Here is a 23984-nt window from a genome sequence, read left to right as displayed (position 1 = left end):
CTTGGTTCGACCCGGACTCCTACTACTTTTGAAAGCACCTTTGTCACCCCCATCCAAAACCCCTGTAGTGCCGGGCATGACCAAAACATATGGGTATGATTCGCTGGGCTTCTCGAGCACCTCGCAGACCTATCCTCCACCCCAAAAAATTTACTGAGCCGTGCTCCAGTCATATGTGCCCTGTGTAATACCTTAAACTGAATCAGGCTTAGCCTGGCACACGAGGACGACGAGTTTACCCTGCTTAGGGCATCTGCCCACAGCCCCTCCTCGATCTCCTCCCCCAGCTCTTCTTCCCATTTCCCTTTTAGTTCATCTACCACAGTCTCCCCTTCGTCCCTCATTTCCCTATATATATCTGACACCTTACCATCCCCAACCCATGTCTTTGAGATCACTCTGTCCTGCACCTCTTGTGTCGGGAGCTGCGGGAATTCCCTCACCTGTTGCCTCGCAAAAGCCCTCAGTTGCATATACCTGAATGCATTCCCTTGGGGCAACCCATATTTCTCGGTCAGCGCTCCCAGACTCGCGAACTTCCCATCCACAAACAGATCTTTCAGTTGCGTTATTCCTGCTCTTTGCCACATTCCATATCCCCCATCCATTCCCCCCGGGGCAAACCTATGGTTGTTTCTTATCGGGGACCCCCCCAAGGCTCCAGTCTTTCCCCTATGCCGTCTCCACTGTCCCCAAATCTTCAGTGTAGCCACCACCACCGGGCTTGTGGTGTAGTTCCTCGGTGAGAACGGCAATGGGGCTGTCACCATAGCCTGTAGGCTAGTCCCCCTACAGGACGCCCTCTCTAATCTCTTCCACGCCGCTCCCTCCTCCTCTCCCATCCACTTACTCACCATTGAAATATTAGCGGCCCAATAATACTCACTTAGGCTCGGTAGTGCCAGCCCCCCCCTATCCCTGCTACGCTGTAAGAATCCCTTCCTCACTCTCGGGGTCTTCCCGGCCCACACAAAACCCATGATGCTCTTTTCAATCCTTTTTTTAAAAAAAAGCCTTCGTAATCACCACCGGGAGGCACTGAAACACAAAGAGGAATCTCGGGAGGACCACCATCTTAACCGCCTGCACCCTCCCTGCCATTGACAGGGATACCATATCCCATCTCTTGAAATCCTCCTCCATCTGTTCCACCAACCGCGTTAAATTTAACCTATCCAATGTGCCCCAATTCTTAGCTATCTGGATCCCCAGGTAACGAAAGTCCCTTGTTACCTTCCTCAACGGTAGGTCCTCTATTTCTCTACTCTGCTCCCCTGGATGCACCACAAACAACTCACTTTTCCCCATGTTCAATTTATACCCTGAAAAATCCCCAAACTCCCCAAGTATCCGCATTATTTCTGGCATCCCCTCCGCCGGGTCCGCCACGTATAGTAGCAAATCGTCCGCATACAAAGATACCCGGTGCTCTTCTCCTCCCCTAAGTACTCCCCTCCACTTCTTGGAACCCCTCAACGCTATCGCCAGGGGCTCAATCGCCAGTGCAAACAATAATGGGGACAGAGGGCATCCCTGCCTTGTCCCTCTATGGAGCCGAAAATATGCAGATCCCCGTCCATTCGTGACCACGCTCGCCACTGGGGCCCTATACAACAGCTGCACCCATCTAACATACCCCTCTCCAAAACCAAATCTCCTCAACACCTCCCACAAATAATCCCACTCCACTCTATCAAATGCTTTCTCGGCATCCATCGCCACTACTATCTCTGTTTCTCCCTCTGGTGGGGCCATCATCATTACCCCTAACAACCTCCGTATATTCGTGTTCAGCTGTCTCCCCTTCACAAACCCAGTTTGGTCCTCGTGGACCACCCCCGGGACACATTCCTCTATTCTCATTGCCATTACCTTGGCCAGGACCTTGGCATCTACATTTAGGAGGGAAATAGGTCTATAGGACCCGCATTGTAGCGGGTCCTTTTCCTTCTTTAAGAGAAGCGATATCGTTGCTTCAGACATAGTCGGGGGCAGTTGTCCCCTTTCCTTTGCCTCATTAAAGGTCCTCGTCAGTACCGGGGCGAGCAAGTCCACATATTTTCTATAGAATTCGACTGGGAATCCATCCGGTCCCGGGGCCTTTCCCGCCTGCATGCTCCTAATTCCTTTCACCACTTCTTCTACCTCGATCTGTGCTCCCAGTCCCACCCTTTCCTGCTCTTCCACCTTGGGAAATTCCAGCCGATCCAAGAAGCCCATCATTCTCTCCCTCCCATCCGGGGGTTGAGCTTCATATAATTTTTTATAAAATGTCTTGAACACTCCATTCACTCTCTCCGCTCCCCGCTCCATCTCTCCTTCCTCATCCCTCACTCCCCCTATTTCCCTCGCTGCTCCCCTTTTCCTCAATTGGTGTGCCAGCAACCTGCTCGCCTTCTCCCCATATTCGTACTGTACACCCTGTGCCTTCCTCCATTGTGCCTCTGCAGTGCCTGTAGTCAGCAAGTCAAATTCTACATGTAGCCTTTGCCTTTCCCTGTACAGTCCCTCCTCCGGTGCTTCCGCATATTGTCTGTCCACCCTCAAAAGTTCTTGCAGCAACCGCTCCCGTTCCTTACTCTCCTGCTTCCCTTTATGTGCCCTTATTGATATCAGCTCCCCTCTAACCACCGCCTTCAACGCCTCCCAGACCACTCCCACCTGGACCTCCCCATTATCATTGAGTTCCAAGTACTTTTCAATGCACCCCCTCACCCTTAGACACACCCCCTCATCTGCCATTAGTCCCATGTCCATTCTCCAGGGTGGGCGCCCTCCTGTTTCCTCCCCTATCTCCAAGTCCACCCAGTGTGGAGCGTGATCCGAAATGGCTATAGCCGTATACTCCGTTCCCCTCACCTTCGGGATCAATGCCCTACCCAGCACAAAAAAGTCTATTCGCGAGTAGACTTTATGGACATAGGAGAAAAACGAGAACTCCTTACTCCTAGATCTGCTAAATCTCCACGGGTCTACACCTCCCATCTGCTCCATAAAATCTTTAAGCACCTTGGCTGCTGCCGGCCTCCTTCCAGTCCTGGACTTCGACCTATCCAGCCCTGGTTCCAACACCGTATTAAAATCTCCCCCCATTATCAGCTTTCCCATCTCTAGGTCCGGAATGCGTCCTAGCATCCGCCTCATAAAATTGGCATCATCCCAGTTCGGGGCATATACGTTTACCAAAACCACCGTCTCCCCCTGTAGTTTGCCACTCACCATCACGTATCTGTCCCCGTTATCCGCCACTATAGTCTTTGCCTCGAACATTACCCGCTTCCCCACTAATATAGCCACCCCCCTGTTTTTCGCATCTAGCCCCGAATGGAACACCTGCCCCACCCATCCTTTGCGTAGCCTAACCTGGTCTATCAGTTTCAGGTGCGTTTCCTGTAACATAACCACACGTTCCACGTGATCAGCCGAGTTGGGGGGCTTCCTACCCCCCCCCCCTTGTCGATTAGCCATCACCTTTTTCCAGCTCCTCACCCGGTTCCCACGCAGCTGTATCTCCCCCAGGCGGTGCCCCCCCGCCCATCCTCTCCCATACCAGCTCCCCCCTCTCCCCAGCAGCAGCAACCCAGTAATTCCCCCCTCCCACGCCCCCCGCTAGATCCCCCGCTAGCGTAATTACTCCCCCCATGTTGCTCCCAGAAGTCAGCAAACTCTGGCTGACCTCGGCTTCCCCCCGTGACCTCGGCTCGCACCGTGCGACGCTCCCTCCTTCCTGCTTCTCTATTCCCGCCATGATTATCATAGCGCGGGAACCAAGCCCGCGCTTCTCCCTTGGCCCCGCCCCCAATGGCCAACGCCCCATCTCCTCCACCTCCCCTCCTCCCCCATCACCACCTGTGGGAGAGAGAAAAGTTACCGCATCGCAGGATTAGTACATAAAACCCCTCTTTGCCCCCCACATTCGCCCCACCACTTTGTTCGAACGTTCTTTTTAATAACCCGCTCATTCCAGTTTTTCTTCCACAATAAAAGTCCACGCTTCATCCGCCGTCTCAAAGTAGTGGTGCCTCTCTCGATATGTGACCCACAGTCTTGCCGGTTGCAGCATTCCAAGTTTTATCTTCTTTTTATGAAGCACCGCCTTGGCCCGATTAAAGCTCGCCCTCCTTCTCGCCACCTCCGCACTCCAGTCTTGATAAACGCGGATCACCGCGTTCTCCCATTTACTACTCCGAGTTTTCTTCGCCCATCTAAGGACCATTTCTCTATCCTTAAAACGGAGGAATCTCACCACTATGGCTCTGGGAATTTCTCCTGCTCTCGGTCCTCGCGCCATCACTCGGTATGCTCCCTCCACCTCCAACGGACCTGCCGGGGCCTCCGCTCCCATTAACGAGTGCAGCATCGTGCTCACATATGCCCCGACGTCCGCTCCCTCCACACCTTCAGGAAGACCAAGAATCCTCAGGTTGTTCCTCCTTGCGTTGTTTTCCAGTGCCTCCAACCTTTCCACACATCGTTTCTGATGTGCCTCCTGCGTCTCCGTCTTCACCACCAGGCCCTGTATATCGTCCTCATTCTCGGCTGCCTTTGCCTTCACGACCCGAAGCTCCCGCTCCTGGGTCTTTTGTTCCTCCTTTAGCCCTTCGATCGCCTGTAGTATCGGGGCCAACAGCTCTTTCTTCATTTCCTTTTTGATCTCTTCCACACAGCATTTCAAGAACTCTTGTTGTTCAGGGCCCCATGTTAAACTGCCACCTTCCGACGCCATCTTGGTTTTTGCTTGCCTTCCTTGCCGCTGTTCTAAAGGATCCACTGCAATCTGGCCACTTCCCTCTCCTTTTTCCATCCGTATCCAGGGGGGATTCCCTTCTGGTTTACCGCACAGTGTTTTTAGCCGTCAAAATTGCCGTTGGGGCTCCTATCAAGAGCCCAAAAGTCCGTTTCACAGGGAGCTGCCGAAATGTGCGACTCAGCTGGTCATCGCCGCACCCGGAAGTCCAAAATTTTGCAATCTAAAAGGACAATTGCTGAATTGAGAGAATGTTGGAAGATTATGACTAACAGAGGAAACAGGCACTCTAGAGCCCGCTAAATCCTTGGACAGCTTTCCTTTGAGGTCCAGAATAAGTACTGTCCCTTATCACTGACCATCAAATTGTGCTCTTGTTGGATTTTCTTTTCTATTGTAAACTTTTCATTTCATTTCTCACTTTCTGTTTCACTTAGTTTGGCAATTGTTCTTTCTTGTAATTTACTCCAGATTTAATTAGAAATACATATTTTTCTTGTGTAATTATCTTAACTAGTACATGAAGAAATTTAGAAGCAATTTAGTTCTGTTTTGGTGATTGTATTTGGCCCTGTTGATTATTTTAAAAAAGACTTCCAGATTATTTCACGGACAAATCTGTGCATTGTGGTAGTTGGCATTGCATACTTGAATGTTTGAAATAATTTAGATCTGCTTCTAAAATATGCATGATTTAGGTCCATTTGGACCGACCGTATAACATAGGAGCAAGAGTAGGCCATTCGGCCCTTAGAACCTGCTCTGCCATTTGATATGATCGTGACAAATCTGATTATGGTCGCAACTCCACTTTCCTTTCTACTCCCCTTAACCCTTGATTTCCTTATCAATCAAAAATCTAACTCCACTTTGAATTTGTTTTTGTAATCAATTTAGAGTACCCAATTCTTTTTTTTCCAATTAAGGGGCAATTTAGCATGGCCAAGTCATCTACCCTGCACATCTCTCAGCTTTGAACTAGTGGATTTTTTTTGTTAACTAGTGTCAGAAATTATTTGAAAAATGAAGAAGTTACTTGTCTGTTCATTTACAATCAGTGACCAAAAAACTTGTTAAAATTGCCAGTGGTTACAACACCCTCACTGTTAAAATAAATCCTATGGACACTTTTGAAAAAGGTGCACTGCTATTGAACAATATGCATGCAATATTTTTCTTTGTTAACTGAAACAGAATAGAATTCTTTGAAGAAATAGCTCTTGAAGTGAATGCACAATTAATTCATAAGTCTTTGAAGGCTAATTTTAAGCATTATGATTACACTAGCTGTATTTTACACTTATTTGTCCTGATATGATTGTTTACAGGCTTGGGTACCTTGTCCTCTGTATTTGGAGCAGAATGGAAAGAAAAAACAGGCAGAGATTTTATTAAGGTAAAAATATGATGCTTAATAAATTAAACAATAAATTGTATCTGAATAATTAATGTAAGGTTTATGATGACAATTAATATCTGTCAAACTAATTATGTTAAGTTCATTGAAATGTAACAGCTGCTTTTTTAAAATCAACATTAAGTGGTGGCCATTGCACTTATTGTAATTTCTTCATTGGTCTGAATGCAATGGTTATATGCATGTACATAATGGTGTCAGTTGTGGTTGATAGAATGAATGGTATAATGGAAAAGTAGGAGTAGGCCCCTCGAGCCTCTTCCACTATTCAGTGATGTTGCAGCTGATCTGTACTTTCACTCCATCCATCTCCTTGGCTCCATTGCCCTTTTATACCCATGTAGAGAACAAATCTTCTGATCTTAGATTTAAAATTATTTAGTGTTGCTTTCAGCATCCTGTGGGAATGTTTCACACTTGTACCCTCCAGGTGTTGCCGAAGTACTCACCCAAATGACCAGGCTCAGATTTTACAGTTGTGCTGTCTTGTCCTGGATTCTCCCCATCAGCAGAAAATGTTTCTCAAAGAACAAAGAAAAGTACAGCACAGGAACAGGCCCTTCAGCCCTCCAAGCCTGCACCGACCATGCTGCCCGTCTAAACTAAAATCTTCTACACTTCTCCCTATCTATCTTTTCAAAATCCTTAAACTGCAATCAAATTGCCCCATAGCTTTCTTAATTTCTGAATATAAACCTAGTTAATGTAACCTTTCCTCATAATCTGCCCCTTGGAGCTCTGGTAACTTTCTGGTAAATCTGTTCTGCACTCAATCCAAGGCAAGTATATCTTTTCCAAGGTGTGATGACCAGAGCTGTGTATAGTACTCAAGATGTAGTCTTGACGGATTTGTGTGGTTGTAGAAAAGTTTCCTCCCTTTTATATTCTCATCCTCTAGTTATGCAGACAACATTCCATTATATTTTTGAATATTATAGCAAATTTATAAATATAATATTTTTTAAAATCTCGTGTTGTTTTGGATCAAGAACCCAGAATTCAGAAAAATAGTCAGCAAACAGCAAACCAATTTTTATTCCCAAGATGAGGATCGTTGTGACACTTGGGAGGGAGGGAGGGGGAGACGATGACGACATAATGACGGGGGGACTCAGCGCGTAAGGCTTTCGGTTTAATCCCCCGTGAATCCATTGTGAAGTAGCTGGAAGCGATCAAACGTTGAATTTTATCCAAGATTCATGTAAGGAGGAATGAGAGACTCACTGGATCGCTCTCAAATGAAAGTGAGGCACGGTTGTTTCCTGCCACCTACTTTATTCAATGGGAGTCATTTTACCTCGTCCACCCGACAGACAATGGCAAATATATCATTAAAATTGCCCAGGTTATTTATCTACTTGAAAGCCACCAGAATCCCACTGTTCTGAGCAGGTGGCAAGGGTCACCCCCAAACCACCACCAGCATAACCCTTGACACCCTTGTCTATCAAAAATCTGTCCATCATCGATAGAATCAAAGAAACCCTACAGTGCAGATGGAGGCCATTTTGCCTATCGAGTCTGCACCAACCTTCTGAAAGAGCACCCAATTCCACACCCTACCCCCATAATCTCACCTAACCCGTGGCTACCAGGGACAATTTGGTAACATGGCCAATCCACCTAACGTGCACATCTTTGGACTGTGGAAGGAAACCGGAGCATCTGGAGAAAACCCACGCAGACCCAGGGAGAATGCGCAAACTTCACGCAGTCACCCGAGTCGGAATCAAATCCAGGTTCCTGGTGCTGAGACAGCAGTGGTAATCATTGCGCCACCCTGCTACACCTAACTCTGCCTTGAATAAATTCAGTGACCCAGACTCTAGTTCTTTCTGGTGTTCACATGCTCACGACCCTTTAAGAAAAAAAAATCTCCTCCTGTCCATCTTAAAAGGGAGACCTGTTATTCTAGTTCCGGTCTCTCCCAAAAGTGGGAACATCCTCCTGGTATTTGCTCTATCAAGTCCCTTCAGGATCTTATCACCTCTCATTCTTCTAAACTCCATTGAGTATGGGCCCAATCTTTTCAATGTTTTTCATAAGCTCTTTATCTCTGGAATGAGTTCAAAACTGTGTACAGTATTCCAGTTGTGGTCTCACTAGCCATGCCCCTGGCCAAGTTGTTCCAGTACAGCTACATCACTGGCACAGGGCAGGACAAATCCAACCCGACCAATTACTGCCCCAACCGTCTAGTCTCGATTATCAGTTAAGTGATGAAAGAGATCATTAACATTGTTATCAAGTGGCACCTATGCAGCAATAACCTGCCCACTGATACCTAATGTGGGTACTGCCTGGGTCTTTTTGGTCCAGACCTCATTACAGCCTTGGTTCAGACATGTACAAAAGAGCTGAACTCAAGAGGTGAGACTGACTGCCCTTCACACCAAGGCAGCATTTGACTGAGTATGGCATCAAGGAACCCTAGCAAAACTGAAGTCAATGGGATCAGGGTGAAATCTCTCTGCAGGTTGCAGCCATATCTAGCACCGAGGAAGATGGTTATGGTTGTTGAATGGTCAGTCATCTTAGTTCCAGGACATCACTGTAGTTCCTCAGGATCATGCCCTAAACCCAACCATCTTCAGCTGCTTCATTAATGATCTTCGCTCCATAACGTTAGAAGTGGGGGTGCATAATATTCAGTACTATTTGCAACTCCACCGATACTGAAGCAGCCCATGTCCAAATGCAGCAAGGACCTGAACAATATCCACATTTGGGCTGACAAGTGGCAATGAACATTTGCGCCACACAAGTGCCAGACAGTAGCCATCTCGAACAAGAGTCTAACCATCACTCTTGACATTCAGTGGCATTGCCATCACTGAATTCCACACTGTCAACATAATGGGGGTTACCATAGATCAGAAACTGACTAGACTACAGTACAGCTCCAACAACACTGAAAGAAGTTTCACATCATTCAGGGCAAAGCAGCCTGCTTATTTGGCACCCCACCCATAAACATTCACTCCCACCACCTCGAACACACAGTGGCAGCAGTGTGTACCATCAGCGAGATACACTGCAGGAACTTGCCAAGACTGCTTGGACAGCATCTTCCAAACCTACAACTGCTATTATCTAAAAGGACAAGGGCAGCAGGTACATGGGAGCACCACCACCTGCACGTTCCTCTCCACTCGCCATCCTGACTTCGAAATATGTCACCCATAAAACCATGGAACTCCTGCCCGAATAGCATTGTGGGTATACCTGCATCACATGGACTTCAGCCGTTCAAGAAGGCAGCTCACCACCACCTTCTCAAGGGCAAGTAAGAATGGGTGATAAATCGGGGCAGCACGGTAGCATAGTGATTAGCATAGTTGCTTCACAGCTCCAGGGTCCCAGGTTTGATTCCCGGCTGGGTCACTATCTGTGCGGAGTCTGCACGTTCTCCCCGTGTCCGCGCGTGGGTTTCCTCCGGGTGCTCCGGTTTCCTCCCACAGTCCAAAGATGTGCAGGTTGGGTGGATTGGCCATGCTAAATTGGCCTGAGTGTCCAAAAAGGGTAAGTGGGGGTTGCTGGGTTACGGGGATAGGGTAGATACGTGGGCTTGAGTACGGTGCTCTTTGTAAGGGCCGGTGCAGACTCGATGGGCCGAATGGCCTCCTTATGCAGTGTAAATTCTATGAAATGTTAGCCTAGCCACCAATGCCCACATCCCAAGAAGGAATATTTTTTTAAAACACCATACGGCTCCAGTAAAACCTCCATACTTTTATATTCTGTTCCCCTTGCACAAAATGGTCAGATCCCAATAACATCAAAATCCAATCATAACTTCAACCCTGGCCACAAAAGTAGGATTTTCTGTCTTTGCTTTTGTTGGGTTAAGAGCAGTGGGAGTGCCCCTCAGCTCCACACGGAAGGTCTGTGTCACTCCATGCAAAACACTGGTGTACACACATCCATTCCACCAATGCACAACATCCCCAGGATCTGATTCTGCCATTGGTCCCGTGTTGACTATTTTCTGCTGCATCACATTGACTTGCTATCTATTTAGGCATCAAAAAACTGCAGTATTTGGCACTAGTACCCACTGGAGAACAAAAAGTACAGAATTTGAGGATTTGAATCCTTTGGTTTGCCAACCTGTACAAGTTATGTGATCCACAAATGAACGTGTGTTTCATATTGACCAAACAGCACCCCAACAAGTAGGTGTAGAACAGAATACTACCAAAGGATTGGTAGACTGAGTTTAACAAGAGAGATAGAAAAGATCTCTCCTTTTTTTCGCTCCAACATGAATAACTTCAGCTTCTCCAGTCTACAACACAACTAATTCCGCATCTCTACGACCATCCTTCTAAATCGTTTCTGTACCCTCACCAAAGCTTCACCTTCTTTGCAAAGTGTCGTGCCTGGAATTGGACACAATACCCCAAATGGTGATGAACCAATGTTTTATATAGGTTTAGCTTAATTTCTTACCTCTTGCACTCAAAGCCTCTCTTTTATAAAGCCCAGGATCACACATGCTTTTTTTAGCTGCTCTTTAACCTATCCTGTCAACTCCGCAGAATGGTGTACAAATCCTCACCATTCTCTTCATCCTTGCACCCCCTTTAAAATTGTGTTATTCCTATTTTGTCTCCTTTTTTTCCTGTATCATCTCAACTTTCCTGCATTGAATTTCATCTACCACCTGTCTGCCCGTTCCAACAATCAGGCTATGTCTTGAAATCTAAAACCATTTTCCTCATTTATGTCGCCTGAAAATTTTGAAATTATATCCTGTACCCCGAAGTCAATGATGTACATCTATAACCGCAGCGGTACTCGCACTTAACCATGGGAAATCCCACTGTTTGCCTCCCTGGATTCCAAAAAATAGCCTTTGTTTTCTTTCCCTCAGCTGCTAGTGCATCTTTTATCCCATGGGCTTCAAATGTACTTTTTGATAAAAGTGGTACTTGTTCTTTGAAAGTCTATACATACACCAACTGCACTGCCTTCATTCACTCTCTCCGTATCACTAATAGGTGCAGTAGGAAATTCAGAAGCTTTTTACCATGAGAGTGGTTGAATATAGAATTCGTTGCCATGAGGGATAGTTCAGGCAATAAATATAGATGCATTCGAGGAAATCTAGATAAGCATCAGGGAGACAGAAATGGAAGCAGAGGTTAATGAGGTTTATAAAGACGGGTGGGAGGAGGCTTGTGTGGATTATAGACTTTGACATGGACCAGTTGTTCCAAATGGCCTGCTTCTGTGATGCAAATGCTACGTGGTACTATGTATGGACCATGTCTCCAATTTAATGTTGTACTTGACATTAGTTCTTTTGTCATACATTTCTTTTGTGGCTCACCCTCCTGTGTCCCAACCTGTTTAACCTTTGATCGTAAGACACATTACACATTGTATCACAGTACACAATACCTAATATAATCTGCTACCTGGTTGGTTTCAGAACGTGCTGCTCGAAGAAACTATTTTGAAAGCTTTCTATGAACTGCTCATACAGGCTGCCGCTGGTAATCAAATTTTTCCAGTTTCTATGTAGATTAAAATCACTCTTGATTATTGATGTCCCTTTATCACAGGCCCCAGAATAATATAATATATAATCTCTCCGACATTATGTGTAGGGTCACTCCCACTAGTGACTTCTTTCTCCTACAATTCCTATACACAAGCAAACCGATTCTACATGCTGATCTCCGGAACCAAGGTCATCTCTAACCATAGAACCAATGCCATCCTTAATTAACTGTGCTATCCTTCCACCTTTGCCTAGCTTCCTATTCTTCTTGAATGCAGCATGGTGGTATAGTGGTTAACACTGCCACCTCACAGGGCCAAGGACCTGGGTTCAATTCCAGCCTTGGTTGACGGTCTGTGTGGAGTTTGCACGTTCTCCCTGTATCTGCGTGGGTTTCCTCTGGGTTCTCCAGTTTCCTCCCACAGTGTAAAGATGTGCAGGTTAGGTGGATTGATTGGTCATGATCAGTGCATGGGGTTATGGGAGTAAGGTAGGGTAGTGGGCCGATGTCGAGTGCTCTTTTGGAGAATTGGTGCAGACTTGATGGGCTGGATTCTGGATGTCATATAACACTCAACATTTAGAACTCCTCCTGCAGCCGTGTGTCCATAATAGCTATCGGATGGATGGCACGGTAGAACAATGGTTCGCACTGTCTGTGTGGAGTTTGCACGTTCTCCCCGTGTCTGTGTGGGCTTCTTCCGGGTGCTCCGGTTTCTTCCCACAAGTCCCGAAAGACGTGCTGTTAGGTAATTTGGACATTCTGAATTCTCCCTCTGTGTACCCGAACAGGCGCAGGGATGTGGCGACTAGAGGATTTTCACAGTAACTTTTATTTTTTTAATAAACATTTTATTAAGGTATTTTTTTTGACATTGTAACAGCAGCAATATAAATAATGTACATGAGACTATAAACAGAGTGCAAATACCATCTCCCTCCCTAACAGGTCCCACCATTAATTAACCCCCTAATCTACGCTAACCTACCACCCCCTCTCCTCTGCTGATGATTAATTTTCCACGAAGAAGTCGATGAATGGTTGCCACCTCCGGGCGAACCCCAACAGTGACCCTCTCAGGGTGAACTTGATTTTCTCCAAGCAGAGAAAGCTAGCCATGTCCGATAGCCAGGTTTCCGACTTCGGGGGCCTTGAGTCTCTCCAAGCTAATAGTAACCGTCACCGGGCTACCAGGGAAGCACAGGCCGAACGTCTGCCTCCTTCTCCTCCAGGATTCCCGGATCTTGCGACACCGCGAAAATCGCCACCTCTGGATTCAATGCCACCCTTGTTTTTAATATCTTGGACATGACATCAGCAAACCCCTGCCAAAATCCCCTAAGCTTTGGACATGCCCAGAACATGTGGACATGGTTCGCTGGTCCTCCCGCACATTTTGCACACCTGTCTTCCACCCCAAGGAATCTGCTCAACCGGGCCACTGTCATGTGAGCCGGTGAACAACCTTGAATTGTATCAGGCTGAGCCTGGCACATGTTGTGGACACGTTGACTCCACTCAACGCATCCGCCCATAGACCATCCTCGATCTCCCCTCCCAGCTCCTCCTCACATTTGCGCTTCAGCTCCTCGGTCTGCGTCTCCTCTGATCCCATAAGTTCCTTGTAAATGTCAGAGACGCTCCCCTCTCCTACCCATCCTTTGGACACTACCCTGTCCTGAATCCCCCTTAGCGGCAGGAGTGGGAAGGTTGATACCTGTTTACGCAGAAAATCCCGCACCTGCAGATAGCTAAATTTGTTTCCCCCCATCAAAACAAACTTCTCCTCCAGTGCCCTCATACTCAGAAAGCTCCCCTCTATAAACAAGTCCCCCATCCTCTCAATCCCCGCTCTCCGCCATATTCGGAACCCCCCCCATCCATACTCCCCGGGGCAAACCGATGATTATCGCAGATTGGGGACCAGACCGATGCTCCCACATATCTCCTCCATTGCCCCCAGACTCTCAGGGCCGCCACCACCACGGGGCTGATGGAGAACCGCGCCGGCGGGAACGGCAGAGACGCAGTTACCAGCGCCCCCAAACTTGTGGCCTTGCATGAAGCTGCCTCCATACGCACCCATGCTGACCCCTCCCCCACCACCCACTTTCTAATCATGGCTATGTTAGCCGCCCAGTAATAATTGCTAAAATTCGGCAGCGCCAGCCTGCCCTCGCCCCGATTCCGCTCAAGTATTACCCTCCTCACTCGCGGGGACTTGCCCCCCCCCCCCCCCCCCCACACGAAACCCGCAATTACTTTGTTGACCCGCTTAAAAAAGGATCGCGGAATAAAGATGGGGAGACATTGAAATACAAACAGGAATCTTGGGAGGAACGTCATTTTCACCATTTGAACTCTCCCAGCTAGAGACAGCGGGAGCGCATCACATCTCCGGAATCATCCTTCATCCACCGGGTTCAATTTGTGTAGCCGGTCCCAATCCCGCGCTACTTGAATACCTAGGTACCTGAAACTGTCCCCTACCAATCTAAACGGCAGTTCCCCTAGTCGCCTCTCCTGACCCCTCGCCTGGACCGCAAACATCTCGCTCTTCCCCATATTGAGCTTATGCCCCGAGAACTGACCAAATTCCCCTAAAATTCCCATGATTTCTTCCATCCCCTCAATTGGATCTAAAACATACAAGGGCAGGTCATCCGCATAAAGCGAGGCTCTGTGCTCCTCCTCCCCCTCCCTGGACCAGCCCCTTGAGGCTCTCGGAGCAATTGCCAGCGGCTCTATAGCCAGCGCAAAACAGCAGTGGGGAGAGGGGGCATCCCTGTCTCGTCCCCCGTTGCAGTCTAAAATAGTCCGAAGTCATCCTGTTCGTCCATACACTTGCCACAGGAGCCTGGTACAGCAACCTGACCCAGTCAATAAAGCCCCTCCCAAATCCGAACCGCCCCAGAACCTCCCATAAATAATCCCATTCAACCTGGTCAAAAGATTTTTCCGCATCCATTGCGACCACTACCTCCACCTCCCTACTTTCCGGGGGCATCATGATCACATTTAACAACCTTCTTACATTGGCCACCAGCTGCCTGCCCTTAACGAACCCCGTCTGATCCTCCACAATGACGTCCGGTACACAATCCTGGAGGACAAAATTGTGGCCAATAGTTTGGTGACTGCATTCAACAGGGATATCGGCCTGTAAGACCCACATAGCTCCGGGTTCTTGTCCCGTTTTAGAATCAGCAAAATCGTGGCCTGTGACATCGTCTGGGGCAGAACCCCTCTTTCCCTTGACTCATTAAACACCTTCATCAGCACCGGTCCCAATATCCCGGAGAACTTTTTATAGAACTCCACTGGGTACCCGTCCAGCCCTGGGGCCTTACCCGCCTGAATGGTCTTCAGACCCTCCACTATCTCTTCCAACCCGATCGGGGCCTCCAGTCCTTCTACCAGCTCCCCGTACACTTTGGGAACGTCAGCCCCTCCAGGAAGCGCCTCATCCCCTCCGGCCCCGTAGAGGGTTCCGACATGTGCAGCCTGCTGTAGAAATCCCTAAACGCCTTACCCCTACTGAATCCCCAACCAACTTCCCATCCCCGTCAATAACTTTCCCTATTTCTCTAGCTGCCTCCCTCTTTCTGAGCTGCTGTGCAAGCATCCTGCTGGCCTTCTCCCCATGCTCGTAAATCGTCCCCCTCGCCTTTCTGAGCTGTTCCACTGCCCTACATAAAAGCCCTATCTCTGGAGTCTCCGCGTACCTCCTGTTGACTTGTAGAATCTCTTTCACCAGTCGGTCTGTCTCTGCCCTGTCCGTCCTGTCCCTGTGGGCCCGGATCGAGATCAGCTCTCCTCTCACCACTGTCTTCAGCGCTTCCCAGACCACTGCTGCTGAGACCTCCCCCGTATCATTTACCTGCAGATAATTTTGTATGCATTTCCTCAGCCTCTTACACACCGCTTCATCCGCCAACAGCCCTACATCTAACCTCAATTGCGGGCACTGATTACTATCTTCACTAACCTGCAGGTCAACCCAGTGTGGAGCATGGTCTATGATTGTAATCGCCGAGTACCCAGTGTCCACCACCCCCTGCCAGCAAGGCCCTACCCAAAATGAAGAAATCGATCCGAGAGTATACCGTACGTACGTGGGAGTAGAAAGAGAACTTCTTCACCCTCGGCTGCCTAAATCTCCACGGATCCCCCCCCCCCCATCTGCTCCATGAACCCTTTCAGTTCCTTTGCCATCGCTGGGACCCTGCACGTTTTCGAGCATGACCGATCCAGGTCGGGATCAATAACTGTATTGAAGTCCCCTCCCATGATCAGCTTGTGCGAGTCTAGGTCCGGAATCTTCCCCAACATCCTCTTTATGAATTCCACGTCATCCCAATTTGGCGCATACACATTAACCCAGCACTACCGTCATCCCGTCCAGCTTACCACTAACCATAATATATCGACCTCCCACATCTGAAACTATTCTGCCTACCTCAAATATCACCTGCTTATTAATCAAGATTGCAACCCATCTAGTCTTTGTGTCCAGCCCCGAGTGGAACATAGAACATAGAACATAGACCATAGAACATAGAAAATACAGCACAGAACAGGCCCTTCGGCCCACGATGTTGTGCCGAACCTTTGTCCTAGATTAATCATAGATTATCATTGAATTTACAGTGCAGAAGGAGGCCATTCGGCCCTTTGAGTCTGCACCAGCTCTTGGAAAGAGCACCCTACCCAAACTCAACACCTCCACCCAACACCAAGGGCAATTTGGACATTAAGGGCAATTTATCATTGGCCAATTCACCTAACCCGCACATCTTTGGACTGTGGGAGGAAACCGGAGCACCCGGAGGAAACCCACGCAGACACGGGGAGGACGTGCAGACTCCGCACAGACAATGACCCAAGCCGGAATCGAACCTGGGACCATGGATCTGTGAAACAATTGTGCTATCCACAATGCTACCGTGCTGCCCTTAAGAAAAAATAAATCTACACTATATCATTTTCCCGTAATCCATGTACCTATCCAACAGCTGCTTGAAGGTCCCTAATGTTTCCGACTCAACTACTTCCACAGGCAGTGCATTCCATGCCCCCACTACTCTCTGGGTAAAGAACCTACCTCTGATATCCCTCCTATATCTTCCACCTTTCACCTTAAATTTTTGTCCCCTTGTAATGGTGTGTTCCACCTGGGGAAAAAGTCTCTGACTGTCTACTCTATCTATTCCCCTGATCATCTTATAAACCTCTATCAAGTCGCCCCTCATCCTTCTCCGCTCTAATGAGAAAAGGCCTAGCACCCTCAACCTTTCCTCGTAAGACCTACTCTCCATTCCAGGCAACATCCTGGTAAATCTTCTTTGCACCTTTTCCAGAGCTTCCACATCCTTCCTAAAATGAGGCGACCAGAACTGTACACAGTACTCCAAATGTGGCCTTACCAAAGTTTTGTACAGCTGCATCATCACCTCACGGCTCTTAAATTCAATCCCTCTGTTAATGAACGCGAGCACACCATAGGCCTTCTTCACAGCTCTATCCACTTGAGTGGCAACTTTCAAAGATGTATGAACATAGACCCCAAGGTCTCTCTGCTCCTCCACAATGCCAAGAACTCTACCGTTAACCCTGTATTCCGCATTCATATTTGTCCTTCCAAAATGGACAACCTCACACTTTTCAGGGTTAAACTCCATCTGCCACTTCTCAGCCCAGCTCTGCATCCTATCTATGTCTCTTTGCAGCCGACAACAGCCCTCCTTACTATCCACAACTCCACCAATCTTCGTATCGTCTGCAAATTTACTGACCCACCCTTCAACTCCCTCATCCAAGTCATTAATGAAAATCACAAACAGCAGAGGACCCAGAACTGATCCCTGCGGTACACCACTGGTAACGGGGATCCAGGCTGAATATTTGCCATCCACCACCACTCTCTGACTTCTATCGGTTAGCCAGTTCGTTATCCAACTGGCCAAATTTCCCACTATCCCATGCCTCCTTACTTTGTGCAGAAGCCTACCATGGGGAACTTTATCAAATGCCTTACTAAAATCCATGTACACTACATCCACTGCTTTACCTTCATCCACATGCTTGGTCACCTCCTCAAAGAATTCAATAAGATTTGTAAGGCAAGACCTACCCCTCACAAATCCGTGCTGACTATCCCGAATCAAGCAGTGTCTTTCCAGATGCTCAGAAATCTTATCCTTCAGTCCCCTTTCCATTACTTTGCCTACCACCGAAGTAAGACTAACTGGCCTGTAATTCCCAGGGTTATCCCTAGTTCCTTTTTTGAACAGGGGCACGACATTCGCCACTCTCCAATCCCCTGGTACCACCCCTGTTGACAGTGAGGACGAAAAGATAATTGCCAACGGCTCTGCAATTTCATCTCTTGCTTCCCATAGAATCCTTGGATATATCCCGTCAGGCCCGGGGGACTTGTCTATCCTCAAGTTTTTCAAAATGCCCAACACATCTTCCTTCCTAACAAGTATTTCCTCGAGCTTACCAATCTGTTTCACACTGTCCTCTCCAACAATATCGCCCCTCTCATTTGTAAATACAGAAGAAAAGTACTCATTCAAGACCTCTCCTATCTCCTCAGACTCAATACACAATCTCCCGCTACTATCCTTGATCGGACCTACCCTCACTCTAGTCATTCTCATATTTCTCACATAAAGCTGGGTCAGTCAGATACTGGAAGATCTGACTGACCCAGCCGCTGTCCTTGGCGGGTAGGGTGCTGTCAGTCAAAATGACGGTGCTCCCAAGGTTTTTGTTCCTGTTTCAGTGCCTCCCCGTGTTAATCCTGAAGGCCTTTTTTAGGCGGGTCAAATGGGGTTTGTGTGGGCACGAGGGACTCCGAGGGTGAGAAGGGTATTCCTGGAGCGGAGTAGAGATAGGGAGGGGTCTGCCGCTGCCCAACCTATGTGGGTACTACTGGGCCGCCAATGCGACGATGGTGCGCAAGTGACTGATGGGCAAGGGGCTGGTTTAGCACAGGGCTAAATCGCTGGCTTTGAAAACAGACCAAGGCAGGCCAGCAGCACGGTTCAATTCCCGTACCAGCCTCCCCGAACGGGCGCCGGAATGTGGCGACTAGGGGCTTTTCACAGTAACTTCATTTGAAGCCTACTTGTGACAATAAGCGATTTTCATTTCATGGAGGGGGAGGGGTCTGCATGGAAGAGGCTGGAGACGGCGTCTTGTGTGGGTACGAGTCTGGTGGCACTGGCAACGGCGCCGCTGCCATTCCCTCCAAGGAGGTGTACCACTAGCCCGGTGATGGCGGCTGCACTCAAAATCTGGGGGCAGTGGAAGCGGCACAGGGGGGAAGTTGGGGCCTCGGTGTGGACCCCAATACGGGGGAACCACCGGTTCGTCCCAGGGAGAACAGGTGGAGGGTTTTCGGGGTGGCACAAGGCAGGGATACGAAGGTTGTGGGACCTGTTTGTGGACGGGAAGTTTGTGAGCCTGGGTGAGCTGGAGGAGAAATATGGGCTCCCCCTGGGGAACACATTCAGGTACTTACAGGTAAGGGCGTTTTCCAGGCGGCAGGTGGTGGAAGACCCGCAGCTGCTGCCACGCACAGTAACCCTGCCCTGTGCCACCCCGAAAACCCTCCACCTGTTCTTCCTGGGGAGAACCGGTGGTTCCCCCGTAATGGGTTCCACGGCGAGGCCCCCCCCCCCCTATGCCGTCTCCACTGCCCCCATATTTTGAGGGCCGCCACCACCACCGGGCTCGTGGTATACCTCCTTGGAGGGAGCGGCAGCGGCGCCTTTGCCAGTGCCCCCGGAATCGTACCCGCACAGGACGCCGTCTCCAGCCTCTTACATGCAGCCCCCTCCGCCTCCATCACCCACTTGCGCACCATTGTCGCATTGGCGGCCCAGTAGTACCCACAGAGGTTGGGCAGTGGCAGCACCCCCCCCCCCCCCCCCCCAATATCTCTACTCCGCTCCAGGAACACCCTTCTCACCCTCGGAGGCCCTCGCGCCCACACAAACCCCATTATACTCCTGTTAACTGCCTGAAAAAAGCCTTCGGGATAAACACGGGGAGGCACTGGAACAGGAACAAAAAACTTGGGAGCACCATCATTTTGATTGACTGCACCCTACCCGCCAAGGACAGCGGCAACGCGTCCCACCTCTTGAACTCCTCCTCCATTTGCTCCACCAGCCTTGTGAAGTTCAGCCTATGCAGGGCCCCCCTGCTCCTGGCCACCTGGAGCCCAAATATCTGAAGCTCCTCTCCGCCCTTTTTAGTGGGAGCTCGCCAATCCCCCTCTCCTGGTCCCCTAGCTGAACTACGAACAGCTCGCTCTTCCCCAAATTGAGCTTTTACCCCGAAAAGTCCCCAAATTCCCCAAGGATCCTCATTAACTCTGGCATTCCTCCCACCGGGTCCGCCACATACAGCAGCAGGTTGTCCGCATAAAGCGACACCCTATGCTCCTCCCCACTCCGCACCAAACCCCTCCAGTTCTTTGACTCTCCAGTGCCATAGCCAGGGGTTCAATCACCAGTGCGAAGAGCAGGGGGGACAGGAGACACCCCTGTCTCGTCCCTCGGTGCAACCGAAAGTACTCGGATCTCTTCCTATTTGTGGCCACACTCGCCATCGGGACCTCGTACAACAGCCTAACCCACCTGACAAACCCCTCCCCAAACCCGAACCTCTTCAGCACCTCCCACAGGTATCCCCACTCTACCCTATCGAAGGCTTTCTCAACGTCCATCGCCACCAATATCTCCGCCTCCCCCTCCCTTGCCGGCATCATGATAACGTTTAAAAGCCTCTGCACATTCGCGTTCAACTGTCTCCCCTTCACAAACCCCGTCTGGTCTTCATGGATGATCTGCGGCACACAATCCTCAATCCTCGTGGCTACGACCTTCGCCAGCACCTTGGCATCTACATTTAGCAAGGAAATCGGTCTGAAAGACCCACATTGCAGGGGATCCTTGTCCCGCTTAAGGATCAAAGAGATCAGTGCCCGGGACATCGTCGGGGGCAAAGCCCCCCCCCCTCCCTTGCCTCATTAAAGGTCCTAACTAACAGCGGGCCCAACAGGTCCATATATTTTTTATAGAACTCAACCGGGAAACCGTCCGGCCCCGGTGCCTTCCCCCCCTGCATGCTTCCTATCCCCTTGATCAGCTCCTCCAGCCCAATCGGGGCCCCCAGTCCCGCCACCAATCCCTCTTCCACCTTTGGAAACCTCAATTGGTCCAGGAAACGGCCCATCCCTCCCTCCTCCCGTGGGGGCTCGGATCGGTGCAATTGCTCGTAGAAGTCCCTGAAGACCCCATTGATGCCAACCCCACTCCGCACCACGCTCCCTCCCCTGTCCTTAACTCCCCGATCTCCCTAGCTGCGTCCCGCTTCTGAAGCTGATGCGCCAGCATCCGGCTTGCCTTTTCCCCATACTCTTAGACCGCCCCCTGGGCCTTCCTCCACCACCTCCGCCTTCCTGGTGGTCACCAGGTCGAATTCGGCCTGGAGGCTGCGCCTCTTCCTCAACAATCCTTCCTCAGGCTCTTCAGCATACCCCCTGTCTGCCCTCACCATCTCCCCCACCAGCCTCTCCCTCTCCCCCGCTCCCTGTGGCCCCTAATGGAGATCAGCTCTCCCCTCACCACCGCCTTCAGTGCCTCCCATACCATCCCCACTCGGACCTCCCCGTTGTTGTTGTTCTCCAAGTACCTCTCTATACTTCCTCGGACCCGCTCGCTCACCTCTTCGTCCGCCAACAGCCCCACCTCCAAGCGCCACAGTGGGCGCTGGTCCCTCTCCTCCCCCATGTCCAAGTCCACCCAATGCGGGGCGTGGTCCGAAATGGCTATTGCCGAATACTCGATATTCTCTACTCTTGCTATCAGCGCCCTACTCAAAATGAAAAAGTCGATTTGAGAATAAGCCTTATGGACATGTGAGAAGAATGAAAATTCCCTCGCCCCCGGCCTTGCAAATCTCCAAGGGTCCACTCCTCCCACTTGGGCCATAAATACCCTCAACACTCTAGCCGCCGCCAGCTTCCTACCCGTCCTAGACCTGGAACGATCCAGTGCCGGATCCAACACCGTGTAAAAGTCTCCCCCCATTATCAGGCCCCCCACTTCCAAGTCTGGGATCCGACCCAACATACGCCGCATAAAACCCGCATCGTCCCAGTTCGGAGCATACACATTGACCAGTACCACCCACTCTCCCTGCAACTTACCACTTACCATTATGTACCTACCGCCATTATCTGCTACAATGCTCGACGCCTCGAATGACACCTTCTTTCCCACCAAGAACGCCACCCCTCGATTTTTGGCATCTAGCCCCGAATGAAACACCTGACCTACACACCCTTTCCTCAGTCTTACCTGGTCTGCCACCTTCAGGTGTGTCTCCTGGAGCATAACCACATCCGCCTTGAGCCCCTTCAGGTGCGCGAACACGTGGGCCCGCTTAACCGGCCCATTCAGTCCCCTTACATTCCAGGTTATCAGCCGGATCAGGGGGCTACCCGACCCCTCCCCCGCCGACTAGCCATGACTCCTCCTCGGCCAGCCACGCACCCGCACCCCACACCTGGCCCGTTCCCCACAGCGGCATACCCCGTCTCGACCCCCCCCCCCAACTCCGTCCAGCTCCTCCTTGACCTTAGCAGCAGCAACTCGATTCTCCCCCCCTGCTAGGACCCATCCTAGCTGGTTTACTTCCCCCATTGCACTTCCACAAGTCAGCTGACTCCTGCTGACCCCGGCCACTCCCGCCTCCCCTTCGACTCCTCCCATTGTGTGGCACACCCTCCTCTCCCGCTCCCCATCCACAGGCTCTCCCCCTCCCTCCTCCGTTCTAAGCGCGGGAAACAATCCTCGCCGGCCCCCCCCCACCCAGTCTTCGGCGTGGGAAAATAGCCCGTGCTCTCCATCTACCAGGCCCCGCCACCAACCAAAACTGTGCCCAACCCGCCCCATCCACCCTCCCCAACCCGAAAGAGAAACACACAGAGAAAAAGAAACCCAAAACAATGTTAAGGCCCCCCCCGAACCAAAAATAGGCATAACATATTCACCGCAGTCCCCAATCGTCCATCCCGACCCTGAGTCTGTGTCCAGCTTCTCGACCTGAACAAAGGCCCACGCCTCCTCCGGAGACTCAAAATAATGGTGCCGGTCCTTGTAGGTTACCCACAGTCGCGCCGGCTGCACCATGCCAAACTTCACCCCCTTCCTGTGCAGCACCGCCTTCGCTCGATTGTACCCGGCCCTCCTCTTCGCCACCTCCGCACTCCAGTCCTGATGTATCCAAACCTCCGCATTCTCCCACCTGCTGCTCCTCTCCTTCTTGGCCCACCTGAGCACACACTCCCGATCGACGAACCGATGGAACCGCACCAGCACCGCCCGCGGAGGCTTGTTAGCCTTGGGCCTCCTCGCCAACACTCTATGGGCCCCTTCCAGCTCCAGGGGCCCCTGGAAGGACCCCGGTCCCATCAGCGAGTTCAACAATGTGACCACATAGGCCCCCACGTCCGGCCCCTCCAGCCCTTCCGGGAGGCCCAGAATCCACAGATTCTTCCGCCTCGACCGATTCTCCATCTCCTCGAACCGCTCCTGCCATTTCTTGTGGAGCGCCTCGTGCGCCTCCACCTTTACCGCCAGGCCTAAGATCGCGTCCTCTTTGTCAGAGATCTTCTGTCGAGCCTCTCGGATCGCCACCCCCTGGGCCGTCTGTGTCTCCAGCAGCTTATCAATAGAAGCCTTCATCGGCTCTAGCAGGTCTGTTTTAATCTCTCTGAGGCAGCGCTGGATGCCCTCCTGTTGCTCCTCCGCCCACTGCCTCCACGCTGCCTGGTCTCCGCCATCCGCCATTTTGTCCTTCTTCCCTCCCTTCTTCTAGTCCACCACCCCCTTTTTTGTCGCCCCGCTCCTAGTTAAAGCCATATTCTGATGGGGAGCTATTATTAACTCCTTCCCACACCGGGAAACGTCGAAGAAGTGCCCTTGGGGGCCCTGAAAAGAGCCCAAAAGTCAATTTTTGCGGGAGCCGCCGAATGTTCGACTTAGCTCCGCATAGCCACAACCAGAAGTCTTGAAATGGAATCCTTTTGGCAGTGTTCGCTTCACCAATCTGCCCCAAAACGTCTGTGGAATCTCCTGAAAAAGGTCCGAGAGTCCATTCCAGACGGGAGCTGCCGAATGCGCGACCTACTCCTCCATAGCCACCACCGGAAGCCTCGTCCCTGCTTCTTCAGTGGCCTTGGTAGACCTTTTCACAGTTGTTCCCTCTGCTGCTAGAATTAACCTTT

General features: G+C 50.4%; 1 protein-coding gene across 2 annotated transcripts in view; it reads left to right on the top strand.

Annotated features, from left to right (window-relative positions):
- Positions 1–23984, top strand: part of arid2 (AT-rich interactive domain 2) — a 205205-nt gene that overhangs the window by 114264 nt on the left and 66957 nt on the right. For both annotated transcript variants that reach the window (XM_072485064.1, XM_072485063.1), the window contains exon 6: positions 6076–6143. In XM_072485064.1, coding sequence (XP_072341165.1) covers positions 6076–6143 — 68 coding nt within the window. The remainder of the gene's footprint in view (positions 1–6075; positions 6144–23984) is intronic.

The sequence above is a fragment of the Scyliorhinus torazame genome, chromosome 19 (genome assembly GCF_047496885.1).
Source record: "Scyliorhinus torazame isolate Kashiwa2021f chromosome 19, sScyTor2.1, whole genome shotgun sequence".
NCBI lineage: Eukaryota > Metazoa > Chordata > Chondrichthyes > Carcharhiniformes > Scyliorhinidae > Scyliorhinus > Scyliorhinus torazame.
This window is presented reverse-complemented; position numbering and strand designations above follow the sequence as displayed.